This window comes from Chinchilla lanigera, unplaced genomic scaffold, assembly GCF_000276665.1.
Source record: "Chinchilla lanigera isolate Chin_1 unplaced genomic scaffold, ChiLan1.0 scaffold00068, whole genome shotgun sequence".
Lineage (NCBI taxonomy): Eukaryota > Metazoa > Chordata > Mammalia > Rodentia > Chinchillidae > Chinchilla > Chinchilla lanigera.
The window spans coordinates 7,638,534-7,662,744 of record NW_004955469.1 but is presented as its reverse complement, the minus strand read 5'-3'; the positions used below and the strand labels follow the sequence as shown (position 1 = coordinate 7,662,744).

The window sequence follows — 24,211 nt, the reverse complement described above, 5'->3', positions numbered from 1 at the left end:
GCTTTTGCCGCTGAGCTAAATCCCCAGCCCCAATGCCAGGCTTCTAACAATGGACCTTTCAGGGACATTTAAGATCCTATAACACCTTGCATGCCTTTTCTCAACAATACTATGTTGACTTTCCTGCAGATAGGTCATGCTGCTTGCTAATTCCATTGTCCTCCTCTTCGTCTGGTGGACCCCTCTTGACTCCTTCTCAAGATTCAAGGGCTCATTTCTCCATTCAATTTTTAGCTTGACAGTGGTGGCAAATCTATGACATGCATGCTGAAGCGGGCTGTTTGTTATCACTGAAAGCTCTGAAAAGTTTACCATCACTGATTTAGAATTTACTATTTTCTGGTCCCTATTATAAGTATGAGGGTTACAGGGGAGAGTAAAACACAGTTCGTGATTTTACTCATGATACTTACATTTTAGTAAGGTGAAGTGGATAAAATTGGAAACCAAATAAATAAGTACAGTAATTCCTGATACTGAGAAGTGTTTCAGTGCTATACCTAAATGGGCACATGAGAGAGAATTACTCTGGGAGTATTTGAAATAGTCTTGCTTTGTTAATGTAGTACTCTAACAGATAAACATCCTACAAATGCTCTTTCTATAACAAACTGACAGTTTCAGACAGTCTGGGAGGTATTGGGTGAGTGTGACTTCTTGACAACCCCGCCCGCCGCCCCGTTTCTTCCCAGATTTGTATTGGTCCACTATTGGAAGGCTCTGTCCCTCATTCCAAATGTCACCCGAAACTCCAATGTAATTACCTTCTGTGGATGCCCAATCACCTGTTTCTAGCCTTTCCACTCTACTGTATCATCTGGGTGTTTTGCTGATTGTATTATGTCAGTTGTCATACCTTTTTAATTAGGCTTACTGGTTATAAATTTACATGTATACCATTTTTAATGACAATTTTAATCTGCCTTTGTAAACCTTACAGTCCTTTTTCTTGACCTATTGTATTAGTTAGGGCCTGAGCTATTATATTGAAGAGTAGGGAGAATGGTAGTCCTCCTTGTCTAGTTTTTTACTTTAAAGGGAATGCTTCTAATGTTGAGAAAGGTATTTGCTGTAGGTTTTATATTGTTTGTCAGGTTATGGAACTTCACTTCCAATGTGTGAGGAGTCATTGTCATTATTTTCTTAAATCATGAATGACATGATGCCCAAGAAGCTTTAGATTTTGTACTTTTGGAGTAAGGACAATCATCTGTAGGTAACCCCTTATTAAAATTGTTTTGCTTTAATGTCTGTTTTGTTTATAGTAATACAGCTGTGCAAGCTTTCTTTTGGTTAACATGCCTGATGTAGTACAACTACTTTGTTTTTCTTTAAAGTTTTCTGACTCCTTAATGCTTTGTCTCCTGTAAACAGCATGAGTTAGATTATTTTTAAAAAGTCAAGGTGACAGTCTTTGCTTTTTCACTGTTTGTCTTAGCCTTTTTTGTGAATACTGAGAAATTTCTTTTTTTGCAACTTATTTATTGCTTCAGTTTGGTCCTTTTCTCCTTTGCTTTCTCTTAGATGAATTGAGCTTGCTTCCTTCCACTGTTTCCCTCTACTTGGTTGTGAGTTTTCTATTCTTTTTCTGTTCTTTTTGTGTTTACATAGAAATTTAACATCAATTAAAATGAAACACAAACCTTATCAATATTTATAATTTCATTCAAAGTGATATAAGACCTATTAGAATGTTTTAAGAGTACCTTCTTTATGAAATGGTTGCTATTTAGCTCCACAAATAGACTTTTGTCTTTTTTTTTTTTTGTCTTTTTGAGACAGTTTCATTATACAATTCAGGCTGGCCTTGCATGCACAGCAATCCACCTGCCTCAGCCTCCTGAGTGCTTTTCTCTTTTCTTAATGGGTATTGAACCCAGGGCCTTCAAACTGGGTTTAGCACCCACTACATTCTTAGCCTCTTTTTCTGTGTTTTATTTTGAGACAGAAGTCTCACTAAGTTGCTAGATTGCCCTGGCTGGGCTTCAAATTGTACTCCTTCTGCCCTAGTCTTCCATATGCCTGTACCACTGTGTTTGGGAGACTCTGTCATTATTTTGTACAGTTAATGTTTGTGAATTTGGTCTATTTGGTTTTCACTTCTTTTGCTTGATACTATTTTTTTCTCTTAAATCCAGGTAAATTTAAATCTAAATCTAGATGGACCAGGCATATGTCTCCATAATTTCCCTTTATAAGATTTCCTCCCCTGTTTTCCTGGTTCATCCACTGAAGGAATCTCTGTTCAGTGGTCTTGGTTTTATTTACATCCTCTTCTATGATGAGGCCTCTGGCCTCATTTTGCTTCTTAGAAGGGTTTTTATTCCTACTGCCAAGGAAAAAATAAGTATGTCATTTATGTTACTTATATGAAGTAATATTTTTTTGAAAAAAATTTTTTGTATTAGAAGTGTTTGTAATAGTTTTTAGGCCATTTAGAAATAGTATATGTACATCTGTGTCTTGCCCATGTTCTGTTGCTAATAACACAACACCACACACTGGGTAAATATAAAAGAACTTTATTTTGGCTCACCGTTCTGATCCAAGGTTCTGGGGAAGGTCTTCCTGCTGGCAGAGTCCCAACTGGACTGAGGGCTTCCCATGGTGGGAGAGAGGGGGTGCCTATATGTGTCCTGTGCTGTCCCTCTTAGTAAAATGCTCTCAGCATTCAGTCATGGGAGCTCCACCCTGGTAACCCCATCTAATCCTAATAACCTCTCAGAGATCCACCTCTAAACATCATGATCAGATTAACTTTTTACCCATTATTGCTTCATAAAAGGGATTGAAGGCTAGCATGAGTTGGAGGGGACAAGCTGTATTGAAACACTAGCAGGGGCCAAGGATATATAGCTCAGTGGTACAGCACCTGCCTAAAACGCTAGCAGCTTACTTGATCTGTAGTCTTTGCTTTCCTTTCTTCTCTTCTTTCTTCACCTTCTTTTCTTCAGTTAGAGTCCTTTTGGTGGTACCCTCTTTATTGTCCCTTAGTTCACTGAGCATCTCCTCCAGATCCTTTGCCTCCTGGAAACACAGTTTTGAATCTTCTGCCCTACCTGAGGAGGGCTAAAGCCTGGACCTGTTGTGCATGGGAAAAGATGCTCTCTGTCTCGCGCTTGCGCTCTCTCTCTCTCTCTCTCTGTGTGTGTGTGTATATATATATATGTGTGTGTATATATATATATATGTATATGTATATATATACACATATATATTTCATTTTTTCTGGTACTGGGGGCTGAATCCAGGCCACTCACACTGGGTTGCATCCCCCTCCCCTTTTTTCTTAAATTTTGAGACAAAGCCTCACTAAGTTGTAAATTGCTTGGGCTAGGTTTGAACTTGTGATCTTCCTGCCTCAGTCTCCCAGAGAGTTGAGATTTCAAATATGTGCCACCATGCCAAGCTCCCATAATTTTTATCATCTCTCACTGTCAGCATTTCTTTGCTGGTGTCCAAAATTGTATCTGTGCAGTAGTTTGTCTAACCTTTTGACTTCATATAGCAGATGAGAATTTTTTGTACCAGCAAGACACAACTTCCTTATTTTTAATGTTTATTTATCCAATGGATACTTTGGGTGCTAGCTCCATTACATCCTAGTTGAAGGCATATAATCGTGAACATTAACAATAACAAAATTAAGCATTGTCTTCCTGGAACTTAGACTTCTAGAAATGTAAACAGGAATGATAGGGCAGTAGGGGTCATAATGAGGTGCAGAGGGATCTGGGAGAAGTGATGTTCAGGCTGAGTCAGCCTGCTGTGAGGTAAAGGAAGAGCTGGGACACAAGTACTTACAGAGGTCCAGAGATGAGAGGGCTTGGCACCTTTTGGTGGTAATATGTGGTCCAGAATGACTGGGGTTGTGTAGAGGTGAAATTTGGAAGGAAAACATGAGCCAAACCTTTCAATTGAGCTGGATAGCCCTTTGTTTCCTGAATTTAGCTTGATCATAACACTTCTTGGGGCACTTGTTAAAAATGAAGTATCCAACTAGGCATGGTAGCACACTTCTGTAATCTTAGCATTCTCAGAGGTTGAAGGTGGAGGATTGCAAGTTCAAGCCCAACAATTTAGTGACTTAGTGAGATGAGACTGTTTTGGAAAACAAAACAAGACAAAGCAGTTCCTGATGTCTTGCTAGAATGTTTTGTTTTGTGACATGGACTCACTATGTAGTCCAGGTTGGTCTCAAACTCACTCTATCTCCCAGGGTGGCTTCAAGCTCTGAATCCTTCTGGCTCAGCCTCACACGAGTGGGTCACCACACCTGGCTTCCTTGGAAATTTTGATTCAGGAAGGAGATATGGAGTAGGGCCTGGACATTCTACATGGTTAACAGTGCTTAGATGGTGCTTGTGATCAGGTGATACTAATGGTGATTCCACAGTGATTGCAGCTAGCAGATTTTGCTTATCTTTGTGCCTTCCCCTGTCCTACCACACAGATATGAACACCTGTATTGGCTCTTCCTGTCTCACTATTGTATGTTTCCTTTCTTATAAAAAGGGTTTGAACATGATTTGGTTTCCATGTTTGTCATTCCCCAAGAACAAGTCCCCTACCCTGAAATTGAGGGGAGTATTTTTAGTGCACTAAAATCACAGCTGAAGTTATACTGTTCTTCAGCATTTTTACAGAACTGCATTTTCTTTAGTGGAAAGATAGTTGCATGAAATACAGAAAGCTGTCATTGAAAATCAGCTTCATGATGATACCTCTAAATAAGAAATATATTAAATGTAGTTGTGGAGTTTGGGGAAGAGTGGCTTTTTACAGGTACTTCAGTGCTGTTCTAAAAGTTTTTCTTTATTGCTAGTGTGGCACTTTTCTAGTTTAAGCTTCTGATGCAAGCAAATACAGCAAAATCCTTCCATTTGTCAATTTGCTTTTCTTGGGATTTGGTTAATCTGTACAACATTCATCGTCTACTCCCATGAATGAAGAGAAGGTAATCCCTTCTTGTCCTGCCCCATCTGCCTCCCGCATTTCTTGGGTACCCAGGATCCTTATCTTGTTCCCATTTAGCTGTAGAGCTTTACTGAATCCTCCAACTGGGACTAGAGTTCTGCATGTGCATTTAGTTAGTACCTTTTGTACCATTTCTTCAAAAAGCTTAAAAGATATTGTCTGGCATTTTTTTTTTTCCTTTGGCACTAGGAATCGAACTCAGGACCTTGCACTTGTTAGGCAGGCGCTTATACCACTGGGCTATATCCCCAGTTGGCATTAGTATTAAAATGACATTTCCTGGGCCGGGAATATAGCACAGCAGCACAGTGCCTGCCTGGCAAGCATAAGGTCCTTCTACTTGGAAGCCTGAGTTTGATTCTCAGTACAAAAAAAAATACATTTTCTTGTGTTTCTTACAATGCAATGAAGAGTAAGTAAGCAGTTCTGTTTCAGAAGCCCTAAAGGGATAGCGTAATTATTTCATATGTATGTGTGTATGTATGTAGACATGGGTTTTGCTGTATTGCCCAGGCTGGCCTCAAGCCAACCTCCTGCCTCAGCTACCTGAATAGCTGGGATTACACAGGTTTGTGACACTGTGCCTGGCTCATAATCATTTTTACTTTCTTTACTGAAGGCATTCTATTTTTATTTGCTAGATGACAATATTTTAAATTAGTGACACTTATATAAGGGTAGTACAGGTTTAGCATTCCTAAGTTGAAAATTCAAAATCTTAGATGCTCTGAAACCTGAAACATTTCTGGTCCCCAGCAGTTTGGATAAGAATACTCACTGTGTATTTAAAAAGCAAAAGGTATCTTTTTTTTTTTTCCCCTGTACCGGGAATTGAACTCACAACCTTGCGCTTGCCAGGCAGGTGCTGTGCCACTGAACTAAACCCCCAGCCCCTAGCAAAGGGTATCCTACAGGCAGTGAGTGAGGTGTCTCTTCATAGAAACCAGGAAAGATGGCTGTTCCAGAAGAAGGGAAACATGAGAGATTTTAGTACCAGACAGGTGGGATATTGGCACAACAGGTTTTAGTAAGGTTGAAAGATTATTAACTTATTTTCAGGGAGGGTCTTGCTGTATTGCCCAGACTGGCCTTGAGCTTGTATTTCTCCTGCTGCAGCCTCCTGAGTAGCTGGAATTGTATCCATGAATCACCACACCCAGTTTAGGTTTTCAAAAGTGTGAAGTCTGGTGTAGTGGTGCATTCCTATAATTCCAGTACTTTGGGGAGGCTAAGGCAGGAGGATAACAAGTTTGAGGCCAGCTTGGGCAATTTAGTGAGACTCTGCCTACAAACAAACAAACAGAGCAGCCTTGGGGATCTGGCTCAGTGCCAGGGCCCTGGGTTTTATCCCTAATAAAACCAAAGCAAACCAAAACAAACCAAAACAGTTATTATGGGCAGGATTCCCTAAAGACTCGGAGTGCTGTGCCATCCTACTGGTATCCCTACCTTTTTGAACTTGTTTTAGAGTAATGTATTTTTCATCGGAGCAATGGCTAAGGAAAGCAGAGTGACACTTGATTCTTGACACTTCATCATAGAGATTGCTGGTAAACTGGGCTATATAGCATAGGAAGTTCCTCCTTTTCCTAAACTAGTTAGCCTTGCATTTGTGATACTTGTTTTATTGTTTGTAGTACCCAAATCTGACTCTAACTGCACCAGAGAAAGAGGCTGAAGAGAGTGCGTTATACCAAGTACACTGACTTTTTCATACAATTATATCTCCGCTAGCAAACATGACCTAATAAATAGCTGGCATCTGATCCCAGATTAGCAAACTTTATTAATTGAGGATGGAGCTCTCATTTCTTAGCTATTTTCATTAGTTTTATTAGTATTTCCAATTAAAATATTTCACAAATATTGTATAAATGTTTTTGTTTTATTTTTTATTTTTTTGACATTTTGAGACAGGGTTTTGCTATGTAGTTAAGGCTGCCCTGTCAACTCACTATGTAGCACAGGCTGGCCTCTAACTTCTGGCAATCCTCCTGCTTCAGCCTTTCAAGTGCTGGGATTACAGGCATGAGCCACCATGTCTGGCTTCTATAAATGTTTAGATGTTAAAATTACCTGCAATGATTTGATGACAGGTTATTTATTAAATTCATTTAAACATTTATCAGCGTTCTTTTAGCAGTTGGTTTGGTTTTTGATCAATATTTATTGGTTCCAATTTAAAATATTTAGGTTCAGAGAGTAATATACTAAGAAACCAAATGAATAAAAGTAGGAATATATTCAATAAGAGAAGTATAAAACCTATAGTATCCTAAGTGCTACAAAACATTGTTGAAAAGAATTAAGGAAGACCTAAATAGATACCCTGTCTTAACAGATTGGAGGATTTAACATTCTTAAGGTGGCAATATTCCTTAAACTGATCCACAGGTTCAACAGAGTCCTCAAAAAAGTCCTAACTGGTTCTCTGCAGAATAGTAGGGCTGATCCTAAATTTCATATGGAAACTTAAGAGACCAGGAATAGCCAAAGCAGTCTTGAAAGAGGGGGAACTAAGGCAGATGACTCAATGCTTTCCGATGTCAGAACTTTATATTATAATCCAGGTTCTATGTTGCTGGCATAAAGATAGACCCATGTGTTAGTTTTCCAGTACTATTATAAAATAATTGATATTATCAACTGAAAAATATTCGGATTTTGTTTTCATCTGCATTTTTGAAGGTTTCAGGCCATGGTTGCTTGACCTTGGTGCTTTTGTGTCTCTTGCAAGACATAATATATCATAATAAGGAAACCCATTTACTTCATGATGAGAAATGAGAGGAAGCAGTCAGAGTCCCGTAAACACCTTTCAGGACACACTGATTTTTTGTTTTTGAGACAGGACTTTTTGTTGTTGTTTGTCTTGTTTTTTTTTTTTTTGAGACAAGGTCTCACTTTGTAGTTCAGGCTGGCTTTGAACTCACTTTGTAGCCCAGCTTGGCCTCAAACTTGCAGCAATCCAACTGCCTCAGTCTCCTGAGTGCTGGGGTTATAAGCATGTGCTGCCACACCCACTTGAGACAGGATCTCGCTATGTTACAAACTGGCTTTGCATTTGCTGTGTAGCCCAGGCTGGTCTTGAATTCTAGATCCTTTCTGCCTCAGCTTGCTGCGTGCTAGGTCAAGGACATATTCTTAATGACTGGAAGAGAAGGATTTCTACTAGGCCTTACCTTTTATAGCTCCATAACTTCAGAATGTCAAGTTGGGTCTAAGTCTTTAACAGATGGGCCTTGATGGAGGGCATTTAAGATCCATACTATAATAGCACATAATTAAAGAGATAGAATTGAAAGTCCATATATTTATAATCAGTTAATTTTTGACAAGGATGTCAAGACCATTCAGTGGAGGAAGAATGGTCTTTCGAACAGACAGCTGTAGGAAAATTAGATACATTTATTTGAATCCTTTCCTTGTACCATATATCAAATTAATTCAAGATGGAGCATAGACCTAGAGATAAAAGAGAAATCTTGTAGAGAAGAATAGCCACATGTGATGGCACACACATGTAATCTAAACTACTGGGAGGCTGAGGCAGGAAGATTGTAAATTTGATCCCAGTCTGGGCACTTTGTGAGTCCCTGTCTCAAAATAAAAAATAGGTGGAGATGTGGCTTAGTAATAGAGTACTTGCTTAGCATGCTTGAGGCCCTGGGTTTGATTCCCAGTACTGAAAAACAAAACAAAACGAATGACACCCAAATGACAGCAACAACAAACAACTCTTAGAAAAAAATATAGGTGTAAATCTTGACCTTCATAGGTACAAAGTCTGCTGAGATATGACACCAGAAACACAAGTGATGAAAGAATAAATTAGACTTCATCAAAATTATAAACTATTCTGCTTCAGAGGATACACCAAGAGTCAAATGACTACCAACAAAATGAGAAAAATCATTTGCAAATCATATGTTCTGTGACTTCTATCTATAATAAAGTAGAACTTTTAATTATAATATAACCTAGTTTCATAGTGAACAAAGTTATTGTTAAGGGGCAGAAGTTTCTTTTTGGGATAATTAAAATATTATAAATTGATTTTGGTAATGAATGTGTAATTCTTTATACAGTAAGATTCATTGAATTTTGTACTTGCAGTGGCAAATTGAGAGTATGTGCCTTGTATTTTTATAATGCTTTCATGTTAAAAATAAGTAGAACTAAAAAAAAAAGTGGAACTATACAATAATAGAAGAATAAATATTTTTGATAACCAGGTCATAGAAGAAATAATTTTAATTATGACTTCAAGGTAAAGGTGGAAGTGAAATGAAGAGAAATATTTTATTTTGGTCAATAAACACACTACATCCTTTCCTCCCTCTATACTGTGAAATGAACAGAAATAAGAGATGCCTGTAAACATTAGTAGAAAGTAATTTGTGCCAGTTCATTTTCCCCTTACTGAGTCAAGTTGCTGCCAAATCTAATAAGAACAGCATAGATGAATAAGAAACTCACATTAGGGTCCACAGCTTTTTAAGGTGACCTTAAAGTTTAAGGAGACTTTATTTATACTAAATTCTGAAATGAGAACAAAGCTTGATTTATAGACTTAGGAAATTTTAGGCTTTGTCCAAGTTACAGTGACTGTATCTTACCCTCAAACAGTCATTTATTTTGTTTGTACAGTTCGTTGGTCTAGAATTAGAATGGCACCCAGTGCTCAGTTTTTTCCTTTGCTGGTGCTGGGAATGAAACCCAGGGCCTCATGGATGCAGTGTAGATGCTCTGCCACTTTGCTGACTTCTTGACTTTGCTAGAACAAGTAGGAGGCTCGGTACGAGTCATCTGAAGGTTGCACACTTAGTACCTCGTTCTTTCTTTTTGTTGTTTTGTTTTGTTTTTCTCCGGTACCGCGAACCGAACTCATGACCTTGCGCTTGCCAGGCAGGCGCTTTGCTGCTGAGCTAAATCCCCAGCCCCTAGTACCTGGTTCTTAAAAAATTTTTATTCTTCTATTATTGTATAGTTCTTCTTATTTTTTTTTAGTTCTACTTATTTTTAATTCTATTTATTTGGCTGTTGGTGCTGCCTGTGGTTATGGACGTAATTCCTCTGCATATGAGCCGCTCCATGTCAGTAGTCTGCACATCCTCACAGTGTGGTGTGTGGGCCTCCAAGGCAGGCATCCTGAAAGAGTAAGAGCAGGGGCATTTGGCTGGCTTTTGTCACCTGTCTGTAGAAGTCATGCACTGTCATTTCTGCTGAGGTATCACAATATCCTGTTCAGATTTGGGTGGAGAGAAATGATTTTAGTGCTTAATAGAGAGGGACAGGCTGGGGATTTAGTTCAGCGGCAAAAGCACCTGCCTGGCCTGCGCAAGGTCGTGAGTTCGATTCCTGGTACCAGAAAAAAAAAACAAAAAAAAAAAGAGGGACATTATATTAGAAGAGCATAAAACACTGTTCTGAAGATACTACTGTGAAGATACCACTTACTGATGAGGACATTGAGGTCTCTGAGAAGAGGTATGCAGCATGGTCATAGTGATAATTCTATTTTGTGGCTGGGTTGGAGCTAGAATTTAGCTTTCTAGTCTCTAGGCTTGGGTCTTTCCTACTATACCACTCTGCTCCCATTTCCTGATCACTTGATCATTCACTCAGTCATGTACAATTGCCATGTATTATAAATAAGTTACTTGGGACACTAGTGTTCTCCCCTCAGAATTTTCTCAGCCCAGCAGAGCTGATGATAATAGGCAAAGCTTTTGGTAGAGTCCTGGCGTATGGTAGGCCTGCAGATGATGTTTCCTATGCCTTCCTTCCTCCAGTCTGGTTTTTATCAGAAGGCTTATTTGACTATTGAATAGGGAACCACTTCCCAATATCTAGAAATTAAATGGCAAACCCAGTTGAAGATTTTTATTTGCCCTTTTTCAGGTGCTCAGAATTTTGATGTCATACGGCTGTCAACTTACAGAACAGCTTGCAAATTACGATTTGTACAAAAAAGATGCAACCGTAAGTCATTTTTTCCTCATTTCTGTGATGGCGGTTAGGCCCCTGTTAATACTATGAAAGAAAATATTTTAATATCCTTTATGTCATAGTCTTATGTTGAATTGTTATTGTTTTAATTATTAGAATATAAACTTTATAATGGAAAGAATTTGTCATTTTAATCCTATATTCTTAAAATTTTAACAGTAGTGTAACTAGTTTTGAGACAGGCATGATGTTAATGTTCAGAAGGCGAATTGATTTTTTCCTTGTTAATATTAATGAAAGTAATATAATTTGTTAGCTTCTGGAGGAAAAGAAAGTATGTTTTGATAAAGATGTAATAATTTATTTTCTTGATTGAATTTAATATAACATAAATCAACTTTTTCTAACAATGATTGCTATCATATGAGTTATAAACTAGTGTGTATATGCATCTGTGTATGTATATATATATTACTTTCCATGAAGATAAACTCACTTAGGAATTATAGTGCTTTTTTTGTGTGTGTGTCTGAGTGCACTCCTGTGAGAAACTATAATGGAAAGAACATTAACCTAAGTATTGAAATCTTCAGTCCACTTAACAAGTGACTTGAACAGGTCACACTACATCTGATAACTTCTACCACTTACAAATTCTAGCTTAAAGTTCTCTCCAAGAATTTGTCCTGTCATTCTAGATTGAAGTCATGATCTTTTCTTCAGTGATTTCCCAAAGTGTTGTTTTTCATATTATGGATGTGACCCATTAATGTTTCATGAAGTAACTTTGGTGGTTGTAGCCATAACTTAAAGTGTGTAATACAAAAGAAAAAGAAAGGAAAAAATATTAGAGTGCAGCTTATGCAGTGAAAAATACTTCGTGAAACTTTTGTCTTTTATATATCTAGATGTGTATGTGTGATGATTTCTGTGGGTTGTGGCCAAAACATTTGAACATCACTGTGTTAGTAATTTACTTTTATAATTCTTCCCATAATAATTCATGGAAACAGTAACCTATGTCTGAGTGTTGAGAGTCTAAACTAGATTAGTGGTCTTAGCAGTGTAAAAGTAAAACTTGCATTTTTCTAAGAGTTTTATTTTGTTACTTTTTACATATGATTCTACAATTTACCTTGAAGTTTTGGGGGATATCTGTACAACATGAGTAAAAGTTAACCATCAGTTTTGTCCATATGTGTGTTTCATTGTCTCTATACCATTCATTGGAAGGTCATTCTTTTTCTTTACTGTCATAAACTTCTCTCATGTTGATTAGGAGAAATGTACAAGAGTATTTATAGCAGTGTCTAAATGTGAGAAGATCTATTCCTTTTTTTTTTTTTTTTTTTTTTTTTTTTTTTTTTTGGTTTTTCTCCGGTACCGGGAACCGAACTCACGACCTTGCGCTTGCCAGGCAGGCGCTTTTGCCGCTGAGCTAAATCCCCAGCCCCAGAAGATCTATTCCTGACTCTCTTGTTTTCCATAAGCTAGTGTTACTGACCTTTAAGCTCTATTGAAAGGAACAGTTAATGTTTAAGTGTTTGATCAATCTTACATGTCTATATTTGTTTACCTGCATATCCAATTTGAAGATAATCAATATGTAATACAACAACCATTGTTAATTTCCTGTTACCTTGTCTAAAATTCTACATTGCTTGTATTGTTTTTCTGTTATTTTCTAAATCTATGTGTGTTTGTTAATATGTTTTCATTCTTTTGTCTTTAAAGAAAAAAGCTAGTGTTATAGCTTGTGTCTAGATGTCCCTCCAAACCCTCATGCAGTCATAGGTGGAGCTTTTCAGAGTGTTTGGATCTACAGTGTGTGATGCTGGGATTAAGTATGTGATTACTAAATGAGTCCAAATGATTGATTCAGCATAGTTCTCAGTGTGGATAATGGGAAGGCCCACCCTGGGTATAAGTGCTACTTGCCCTGAGGGCATATAGCCTAGATAGACTTTAAGAGACAGAAAGAGAGCTACTTTCCTTGCTGCTCCTTCTTTGCTACTTCAGTAAGTACTTTGCAGCCTTCTACCCACCATGAACTGTTTCTCCTCTGTGAGGCTTGTCTGCTATACCACCTTGAAGCTGCCAACTATGAACTGAAACCTGTGCAAATTGTGAGCTGAAATAAACCTTTACTCCTTTAATTTTGGGTGTGGGTATTTTGTGTCAGCACTGAGAAAAGTAACTAAGACAGTTGTTCTGTCCTTGCACCAACGTCATACTCTTCCAGTAGCCACCATTATAGCTTTATATGTATGTATATATGTGTATGTATATTTTATATGTTTGTATAAGTCAGCTTGATGTCAGGTGGAGCAAGTTTTCCTACTTTATTGTGTTTTTTAAAAAATATTGTCTGGGACACGTGTGACCTTTTGATTTTTTTAATATAAAGTTTACAGTCTGCTTGTCAGTTGCTACTAAAAATGAAATAAAACAAAGAAGTCTACTGGGATTTCTTTTGTCAAGTAGAATTTACATGTAATGTACTATACTTTTTAATGTCTAGTCCTGCTGGATTTTGATTGAGACTGTGTAAAGCTATAGATCAAATTTAGGAGAACTGGCATATTTCCAATATGGAAATTTTCTCCTGGTACAGTGGTGTATTGATCTTCCATTTATTTGGGTGTTTAGTTTCTGCCAATTATATTTTGTAGTGATGTTGCACAACTTTCACTGAATTTATTCTTAGGTCTTTGTGACTTACGGTACTATTATAAGTAGTATTTTAAATTTTCATTGTATATCACTGAAATATAAGATATAAAATGACTTATATTTTGGCCTTTTATCTAGCAGTTGTTCTGGATCCACATACTAATTTTAGTAACTTAACGGTCACATGTTTATGATTTTCTATATGCCCAATTTTGTTATTTCTGATTAATGACTGTTATATTTATATTTATTTCTAATACTTCTACTACATTTATTTCTAATGCTGATTATTACTTTATCCTGCATATTTATATTTGTTAGGCCTCAAATATAGTAGCAATGGTGCTAGTGGGCATCTTTATCTCATTCCGAATTTCAGAGCAGAGGCTTTCACCATTTCCCTTGGAAGTGGTATATTTGCTGCAGGCTCTTTGCAGATACATAGCCTTAGCCAGATTAACTAAATTTGCTAGTAGGGTGTTTCTCCATTTCTTTTTTTTTTTTTTTTGTGTGTGTGTGTGTGTGTGTGTGTGTGTTTCTCCATTTCTAAAGGTAAGGTTTATTTTAAAAATTGTCCTTTTCGCTGGGCATGGTGCCACACACCTGTAATCTCAGCACAGAGGAGGCTGAGGCAGGAGGATCACCACAAATTCAAGGCCAGCCTGGGCTACAGAGTGAGTAGAGAAACCTTGTCTCAGAAAGACAAAAAAAAAAGTTTTTGATAATGACTTCTTAGTTTTATTTTGATTGCCTGGTTCATATGTGTTTAATCCTTTGCAATGTGTTGAGATTTACTTAACAGCTATGGTCAGTTTTTATTTTATTTTGTGTGCTGGGGCTTCATACATGCTAGGCAACTGTTCTATCCCTGAGCACCAGCCCTGGCCCCTGGTCAGTTTTGATACATATTTCTTGTGTTCGTCTATCTTTTTTTTTTTTTTTTCTGGTACCGGGAATTGAACTCAAGTGTACCAGTACACTTTCTGGTACTCGTGCTTGCCAGGCAGGTGCTGTGCTGCTGAGTTGAATCCCCAGCCCCATTTCTTATGTTCTTGAAAAAACACATTCTTTAGTCATTGAGAACTTTGTTCAATATAAGGCCTGTTCATTTCTTTTTATGGCTGAATAAAATTCTTTTCCATGTATTTACTAGATTTTGTTTATTCATTCAACATCGATGGACATTTGGATTGTTTCAACTTTTTTCTTTTTTTTTGGTAGTACTGGGAATTGAGTGCAGGGCCTCATGTATGCTAGGTAGGTGAGCTACCATTCCCAGCCATTTTCATTTTATTTTGAGGTAAGGTCTCGCTGAGTTGACCAGGCTGGGCTCAAACTTGTGATCTTCCTGCCTTCGCCTCCTGAGTAGCTGGGCTTACAGTTGTGTGCCACCACACCCAACTCTGCTTTTTGATTCTTATGAATAATTTCATTGAATAATCTGACAATTTCAGTTTCCCCAAATAGTCCTCAACACTTGATATTTTCTATATAAAAATTATAAGATCATCCTAGAGGGTATAAAGCCAGTATATCATTGTATAGTACTTTCGTTTTACATTTGCTTAATGACTAATGATATTGAGCATCTTTTCATGTGCTTTTTGGCTGTCTGTATCTCTTCTTTAGAGAAATATCCGTTAAGCTATTTGTCTTTTTTTTTTTTTGAGACAGGATCTCACTGTGTAGTTCAAGCTAGGCTTGAACTCACTATGTAGCCAAAGCTTGCCTCGAATTTGCAGTGATCCTCCTGCCTCAGCCTCCAGAATGCTGGGATTACAGGAGTGCACCACCACGCCTGGCCCTTATCTTTTTTCTTGATTTGTAAGAATTTTTATATATTCTGGATCCTTTATTGATGTGTGGTTTGCAAATATTTTCTTTCATTTTTTGGGTTGCCTTTTCACTTTCTTGCTCATACCTTTTAAGCACAAGAGTTTATATTTGAATAAAATTCATTGTATTTGCTTTTCCTTTGATTCCTTCTACTTAAGGTGTCTGGTACATCACCCCGAGAGGAAGGCATTGGTCGTCCCCCATTGTAGAGGTTCCATTCTATTCCTAATGTATTATATAGCATGTTTATTATGAAAGGGACTTTTTTCAATCAGATTTTATTGGTACATTTTATATATATATGTGTGTGTGTGTATATATATATATACATATATATATTTATAATGATCACATTCATCATAGAGAATTTGTACTGGTACATGATATAACTTGTTTATTCCCCCCATTCCATTGCCCTCTCTTCAACCCCTTCTCGCCTCCCCTTTTACAAAAGCTTTGTTTCCATGTTTTCTTTCTTTTCTTGTTTTTTTTTTTTTACTTTTCCCTTCTTTCTTTCCCCTCTCCCCTCTTCCTTGTTCCCCTTCCCTTTTTGAACATTTTCTTCCTGTTTCACAGTACCTATTATACATTTGGTTCTTATTCGCACTTTTGGTTTCTCACACCAGAGAGACAGTGTGGTATTTACATGTGTCCAGTTTATTTCACTTAAGAGGATGGACCCAAGGTATATCCATTATGAAGGGGACTTCGTCAAATGCTTTTTCTGTGTCTGTGGAGATCGTGATGCAGTTTTCCAATTACCCCTCATTTCTTATAAATAAAGTGACATCAACTCTCTTTTGAATAGAATTTGCAGTATTTTGCTCCCTTTGTTGGTTGAATTCATGTCATTCCAGTTCTCGTTCTTTCAAGCAAATGTCTCTTTTCTGTCTGAGTAATATTTACTTTTTTTTCCTGAACCACTAATGAGCCACTGATGATGGTGTTTTTATGGTTCATTGAGAATTTTTAGTCATTTCCAAGGGAACAGTAAATCTTACTATTTAACATATAATTGGACATGAAATTTAAAACAAAAATCAACTTCTTAATGGAAAAAAGCAAAAGACAAATTTATTTTTGGCTTAAATTGTTTAGGGTTCTTGAGTATGTAAAGCATATTAGTATTTTACTTAATGCAGTTGTATTCTCTTTTCATGCTATAGAGAGTAAAATTTGAGTTGTAAATATTGTTGAAATTGAAATTGCCATGGTACAATAGTAAAGTAAGGTAGCTCAAGATGATATAGAAAATAACTAAAAAGGCTGAAAGGTCTTATGAATAGCTATTTTTTTTTTTAACCTTTTCTAATTGCTAACTGCAGTGAACATTTACATGTATTGTGTGGGTCACTGTAGAGATCTGAAATGCCGGTTGCTTGGATATGAAGTCTGTAGGTTATATATGAAGTCTGAAGGCCAGTTGCTTAGATATGAAGTCTGGCTCTTTGATATCATCTGGATTGACATTCTCTGACACAGAATATTGTGCTCATTGTTACTAAAGAGTTTCTCTTTTTAACGTTAAAGACTAGTTGATAAATTAAAATGTCTAATTGTGAAGGTGGTGTATACTTTAAAATTGCTGACAGTTTGTTTTCTTCATGTTTTAGTTCATCTTGTTGATATCTGGAACATGATTGAAGCCTTCCGAGACAATGGCCTTAATACACTGGATCATACTACTGAGATAAGTGTGTCCCGCCTTGAAACTGTCATCTCATCCATTTACTACCAGTTGAATAAGCGCCTTCCTTCTACTCACCAAATCAGTGTGGAACAGTCCATCAGTCTCCTCCTCAACTTTATGATTGCTGCGTATGACAGGCTAGTACCTTACAGGCTTATTAGTTCATTTTAGTAATAACTATCTCTTTGTCATTTTTCTTTCATACTGCCCTGCCTAGGGTTGTCAAGTTAAAATTGTGGTTAAAAGGGAAATTATTCAGTATGAGTCCCTTCTGAGATGGTCAGAGGACCAATTGTCTAGGTGTCATATATTAAAGTTCTTTAATAGTATAAAGAATCACAACACTTGAAACATATTGTTTGGTAAAGTTTTAGGTACCTTAATGTATGTTTTTTTTTTTTTTCTGGTATCAGGAATCGAACTCATGACCTTGCGTTTGCCAGGCAGGCGCCATGCCATTGAGCTAAATCCCCAGCCCCATGGTACCTTAATGTAATTGTTCTCTTTCCAGTGAAGTATATCTGTGTTATGAATGAGATTATGAAGTTTTCTAGGTGACTTTAATGCTAATTTTTAAAAACTCTGAGACATAGAAACTTTGGACTCAGCTGTCTTGTTTTTTCTTTATAATTGCCTAGGAACCTATTTTAAACTTCTTCAGTGAAGCACATTGTCTTTTAGAGCACACAAAAGAACTATTTAAATGTATCTCAAATTAAAATGGAAGTGATTTGCTATATTTGTACTCATAGAGAATTAAGTTAAAGTTATTAAAAAATACAGAATCAAATAGAATAAGTGTTAAGGATGGAAGCAAGGAAGTTCATGGTAGTAGTCCAAGAACCAGCAATTCATCTGTCTGATTCTTGCTATTCTATTGGCTGTTTGATTTGGTTGGATTAATTTTCTCTGCTTCACTTTTTTTCTCTGTGTGGACTTACTTCAGTTCATACATCTGTAAAATGTTATTAGGTTATACTTTATAGTACTTAGGATTCCAAATCAGTGATAGAATCATGGATGTGTCAAAGCCAAGTCATAATTTAGGCAGTCACTAAATTTATTATATGTTTATGCTTTCAAATTAGATACACTATCCATATAATAGAAAATTATACAAAAGAAAATTAAATTTTTGAAATAAGAATATACAAGGGAATTTTTGAAATGAGTATCTCAGAATCCTAATGCTATTTTAAAAAAATAGATTTTTGAATCTGTAAGGTTAATTATTATTGTCTAAGGACCAACTCTTTTGATTTAAAACCCTTGTAAAACAAATTGTTTTTTGTCTTTTTTGAGACAGGGTCTTGCTATGCAGTTCAGGCTGGCCTTGAGCTCACTTTGTAGCCCACGCTGGCCTCAAACTCGCAATGATCCTCCTGCCTCAGCCTCCTGAGTGCTGGGATTACAGGCATGCACCACCAAAATTTTTTATTGTGTGGTAAGCAACATCTTGTCATAACACTGACCCTCAGTGCACAGGTCACACAACACAAATTAATTAAAGAGGTAGTTTACTTTCTTCTTATTTTGAGACAGGGTTTTGCTATGCAGTTCAGGCTGTCCTTGAACTCACTTTGTAGCCCAGACTGGCCTCGAACTCACTGCCATAGTTTTCCAAGTGCTGGGATTACAGGTGTGTGCTACCACGCCTGGTGGTACTTTTCTTTAAATGTCAGAAATAAAAATTATCTTACTACCTAAATATGATAAGCAGGGATTAAGAACGTCAATTCCATAATCATATCAAATAAATTAAATAGTATGATATCTTAGTCTGTTTGGATTTCTGTAGGACAATACTGTAAAATAGGTGGCTTGTAAATAACAAGTGTATTTTTCAGAGTTTTGGAGGCTAGAAATCCAAGGTCAGGGAAGATTCTGTGTCTAGTAGGACCTACTTTTTGGCTTGTAGATGACACCTTGCTATATCCTCGTGTGGTGGGAGGGACAAGAGTTTTCTTTGTGGACTGTCTTAAAAGGGGGCTAATTCCATTCATGGGGTCTACCCTCATGACCTAAGGACCTTCCAAAGTCTCCACCACCTCATACCAACACCTTGCGGCTTAGGATTTAACATACAAATTTTGAGGGGACAAATACATTCAGAACACAGCAAGCATATGGTTAAAGAATGGAGGATAAATATGAATGAAGAGATAGTAAAAGGTAGAATGGGAAAACCAAACAGAAAGGTACACAGATAACATGGGACATGGTCAGAGAAAGCTAGACATGTATAGAAAGAGATAAAGAAAAAGGATAACTGAATAGTCAGATGAAGACAGGTAAGTAGAACACACTAAAAAGAGCTAACAAATATATAAAGAGGTTCAGGGGTTGAGAAAGTAAAGAATGTACTATATCCATGGGGAGTTTGGTTATTTTCAAGTTCACACAACTTTGACCATGGATATCAGAATCTATTATTGCATCTTAAATCTGTACATCATAAGAACTTATTTTATTCCCTAGATATATACATTTGGCTTTTTGTACTAGAAAAAGGAAAGGATCTGGTTATGAAAATTTTGTTATTGAAAATCAAAATATTTCGTTAAATACTTCAAATATTAGTCTTTTTATTGAGTGGCTAATTCATGACTTAGGTTAAAGAGTTCCTTTGATACATAGATTACCTAAGTATTTCTTTTAATTGAGTTTTTCAGGCTGTGTATTCCATAATTTCTAGATTAAAATTTGAATGCAGAAATTATTTAATTTTTAAAAAAATTTAATCTTTTTGTTTTTTTAAGACAGGATCTCACTGTGTAGTTCAGGCTGACCTTGATCTCATGAAGTAGCCCAGGTTGGCCTCAAACTTGTGGCAATCCTCCTGCCTCGGCTGCCTGAGTGTGTGCTACCATGCCCAGCTAATCTTGAATTCTTTCACCTCCAAATTTATAGTCATATTTTTTGACAAATGGTTTCATAGATGATATGATCCCAAACAACAGTTTGGAACAAATAGATCCTAAGACTTTATTCTGTATATGAGTATTTTATGAAGAGTTAATTGCTTTAATGCTGAGAGTTTTAAGTACTTTGCATTTTGATAATTAAAAACATAGAAAAGTACAGAGATTGTTTACAAATATCTGTATGTAGGGCCTTAATAACCATAAGGAGTGATGAAAACATTGCCAACCTCATTCTCTCTTCCTCTAACCCCCACTACTGCACTGCTAGTGTCCTGTAGTCTGGTCCAACTGTATGCCATCCTTGGCCTTCAGCCTTGGGCTCACTTCAAAAAAATGTCTGCTAGTGGCTACTTAAGTGTTTCCTCTTTTACGCTTAGGTAGTGTGAGAGAGATGGCTTTTCTCAACATCAAAAAAAAAATACCTGAACTTTCTTTTAGAACTGTGCTCTTGGGCCAGATATACATAGGTATTATGTGTTATAGCTCAGATAGATCAGGATCCGTGGCTTTAAAGGAGAGCATGGTTTATTCTTACATTGAGCATGTGCTGCCACATGCTGGGGGGTGGTTAGATTAGACACGAGGGAGATAGCCCTGTTCTCTCTTGTCCCATCCCACTGACCTGAATCTAACTCTGGTAATGCTATCCTAATTTGTTTTATCATTTCCTTGCTTCTGAAAAAGCAGATTCTTTTCACATATATAAAGTATTGTTTTTGTTTATTTATTTTGTGATGCTGGAGTCAAATTCTAGGCTTCACATATGCTAGGCAAGCAGCCTACGAGGTATAGGATCTGGTTATGAAAATTTTGTTATTGAAAATCAAAATATTTCGTTAAATACTTCAAATATTAGTCTTTTTAATTATTTTTGGTTTTAATTATTTTTGCTAATTATAAAAAGGTGTCACACTATATATACTATTATTTGATGTATTTTTCTCACCTATTAAATATATTTTAAAGATAAATTCATGTTGCATGTAGTTGCAGTTCATTTTCATGTTGTATCCTAGTCTCTTGTGTTACTGTACTATTTGGGCTTCTCCCATGCTTGAAATATTCTTATGTGTGTCCTGGGACATGTGTGCAAGTGTTTGTTTAGTCTTATTTTGAGGAATGAATTTGTTGAGTTGAGTAGTATGTTCAGCTTTAAAAGAGGGTATCAAATTATTTTTGCAAATTGTACGAATGGGTATGATACCATTTTTATCCACATTTTGTAGCTTTAAAATTTTCAGGCTTTTAAGATTTTTAAAAATGATATCCCATTATTGTTGTGATTTACATTTTCTTGATTACTAAGCATGTCCTTATATGTTTGTTTGGCTGTACATGTTTCTTCTGTGAAATGCCTTTTTTTTTTGTCCTTTTTGTTACAGGGTCTCACTATGTAGTTCAGGTTTGAATTCACTTTGTAGCCCAGGCTGGCTTTGAACTTGGCAGTGATCATCCTGCCTCAGCCTCCCAAGTGCTGGGCGTACAAGTGTGCACTACCACACCTGGCTGAAATGGCTTTTAGTGTCTTTTGTCCATTATCTTATCTTATTTTACTTTATTTTATTTTATTCATTCATTCATTCATTTCTTTTCTTTTTGAGACAGGGTCTCGCTATGCAGTTAAGGCTGGCCTTGAGCTCACTTTGTAGCCCAGGCTGGTCTTGAACTTGCAACAGTCCTGCCTCAGCCTCCCGAGTGCTGGGATTGCAGGCGTGAGCCACCACGCCTGGCTGTCCATTATTTTAGAATGGCATTTTTTCTTTTTGTATTGACTTCGTGCAGTTCTTCAGATATTCTAGATAACAGTTCTTATATTGCACTTCTCTTTCTCCATTTGTAACTTGACTTCTTTCTTTTTTAAGTATATTTTTATTGGTGCTTATTAATTTTTCAAAGTATTGGGTTCTATGTGATATTTCATACATGCCTATAACATTTTAATCATATTTGTTCCCTCTTTTACTTTCCCTTACACTTCTTCCTGTTTCCCTATTACTTCCTGCTTATCTGATAGTAGACTTTCTCCTTTTGTGCCACTTCTTTTTTCATTCAACATACTAAGAAAAATACGTGATAACTTGTCTTTCTGAGTATGGCTTAGTTTGCTTAATATGATCTCTACTTCCTTCAGTTTTCTTGCAAATGGTGTAGCTTTGTTCTTTATGGCTGAATAATACTCCATTGTGTATATACACCACAGTTCTTTATCCATTTGTTTGCTGGTGGACACATAGGCTGTTGCCATATCTTGGCTATTGTGAATTTGTACTTTTTCTTTAGAGACGTATCTGCTCAATATATTTACCTATTTATTTATTTAGATTTTTTTGAGACAGTCCGCCTGTATAGTTCAGACTGGCCTGGAATTTGCAACCATCCTCCTGCTTTAGCTTCCTGAGTGCTAAGATTACAGGCATGTGCTACCACACCCAGCATTGCTTATGTATTGATAGGACTATTAGTTTTCTTTGTGTTTTTTGAGTTTGTTCTATATTCTATATATCAATCCTCTGACAGAAGAGTAAGGATAATCTGGTAAAGATTTTCTCCCACTCTATAGGTATGTCTTTTCCCTTTCAGTGTTAAAACATTTTAATCTGATGTAGTTCAGTTTGTTGATTCTTGCTATTATTTCCTCTGTGATGGGAGTTCTATTCAGGAAGTCTTCACTCGTCATTATGGCTTTGTTTCCCCTGTCTTTTCTTCTACCACAGCAGATTCAGCTTCAGGTCTTGTAGGTAGATCTTTTGATTGTTTTAAATTGATTTTTGTACAGGAGGAGAGATAGGGATTTAGTTTCAATCTTGTACATACGAGTATCCAGTTTTACCAATACTATCCATTTTTTTAAAAAACATTTGTTAAAGAGTGTCTTTTTCACCAATGTATGTTTTGACCCCTTTGTCAACAATTAGATGGCTGTAGTATGTTTGTTTCTGTGTCCTCTGTTCTATTCCACTGGTCTATGTGTCTGTTTTTGTGCCAGTACCATGATGTTTTTGTTACTTCTGTTGACTCTGTAGTATAATTTTGTTGTTGTTGTTATTGTTGTTTTGGTTTTTTGAGACAGGGTCTCGCTATGTTGCCTTAAACTCACTATGTAGCCTAGGCTGGTGTGGAACTCATGGTAATCCTCCTGTCTCAGCCTCCTGAGTGCTAGGATTACAGGTGTGCACCGCCATACCAGGCTTTTGAATAGTTTTTAAGGAAAATATTTCAAAGATATACAAACAAAGAATATTAAAATAAAACTCAAGGTACTACTCACTCAACTTGAACAAGTATTACTACTTGACCAATCTTATTTTACCTATACTTCTAGGCTCTGCATCTTCCCCTCTGCATCTTTCCCCTTCTATGGCTTTTTTGATAGAAATCTCAGGTGTGATAACATTTCATATATATAATATTCCAGTGCATGCATATTTCTAAAATGTCACACTCCTTTAAAAATGATCACTGTTGGGCCAGGTATATAGCTCAGTGGTGCAGCACCTGCTTGGCAAGCATGAGGTTCTGAGTTTGATTTCTGGTACCAAACAAAATTATCACTAGTGACTCAATTCATTATCTCATCTGAAATAATATTCAGTAATATCTTAAAACATCCAGTAATTTTTTTCCATTTCACTAATTCTTTTATCAACTTTTACTTTTTAATGTTTTGTTTGATTTGAGATTCAAATTAGGTCTATGTGTTGTGATTGGCTGGTATTTCCTTAAGATTATTTTCATCTATAGGTTTTCCCTTTGTCTCTCCGTATCAGTAGTGGTAAACCTATGGTACGGGTGTTTGTTTTTTTTCTTAGAGAACAAAAGATGTTAATGTATGAGTTTTTTTTAAAATTAAAACCTCAAACCTCAACATTCAGATTTAATTGCAGTGTTGGCACTTTGCAATAAATGAGTTTTGGGTTGCAGTTTGGGCACTCATCTCTAAAAGGTTTGCCGTCACTGCTCTTTATGTATTCTATATCTTAGTGATTACAGCATTTATTCTTGAGTCTTCAAAACCTAATGTTAATTAGTATTGTTACTCTCTGGGTAGTGGAAAGACTATCAGATACTGCAATTTCATTAATCTCTTAGGTTTATGACATTGTGTTTCAATATTTATATATATATTTAAAACCAAATAGGCATTTTTTTTTTTTTTTTT

General features: G+C 36.5%; 1 protein-coding gene across 20 annotated transcripts in view; it reads left to right on the top strand.

Annotated features, from left to right (window-relative positions):
* The window catches only part of Dtnb (dystrobrevin, beta), a 368,991-nt gene that overhangs the window by 109,023 nt on the left and 235,757 nt on the right, over nt 1-24,211 (top strand). For all 20 annotated transcript variants that reach the window (XM_013522584.1, XM_013522593.1, XM_013522592.1 and 17 more), the window contains 2 exons: nt 10,882-10,962; nt 17,052-17,265. In XM_013522584.1, the coding sequence (XP_013378038.1) occupies nt 10,882-10,962; nt 17,052-17,265 (295 nt within the window). The remainder of the gene's footprint in view (nt 1-10,881; nt 10,963-17,051; nt 17,266-24,211) is intronic.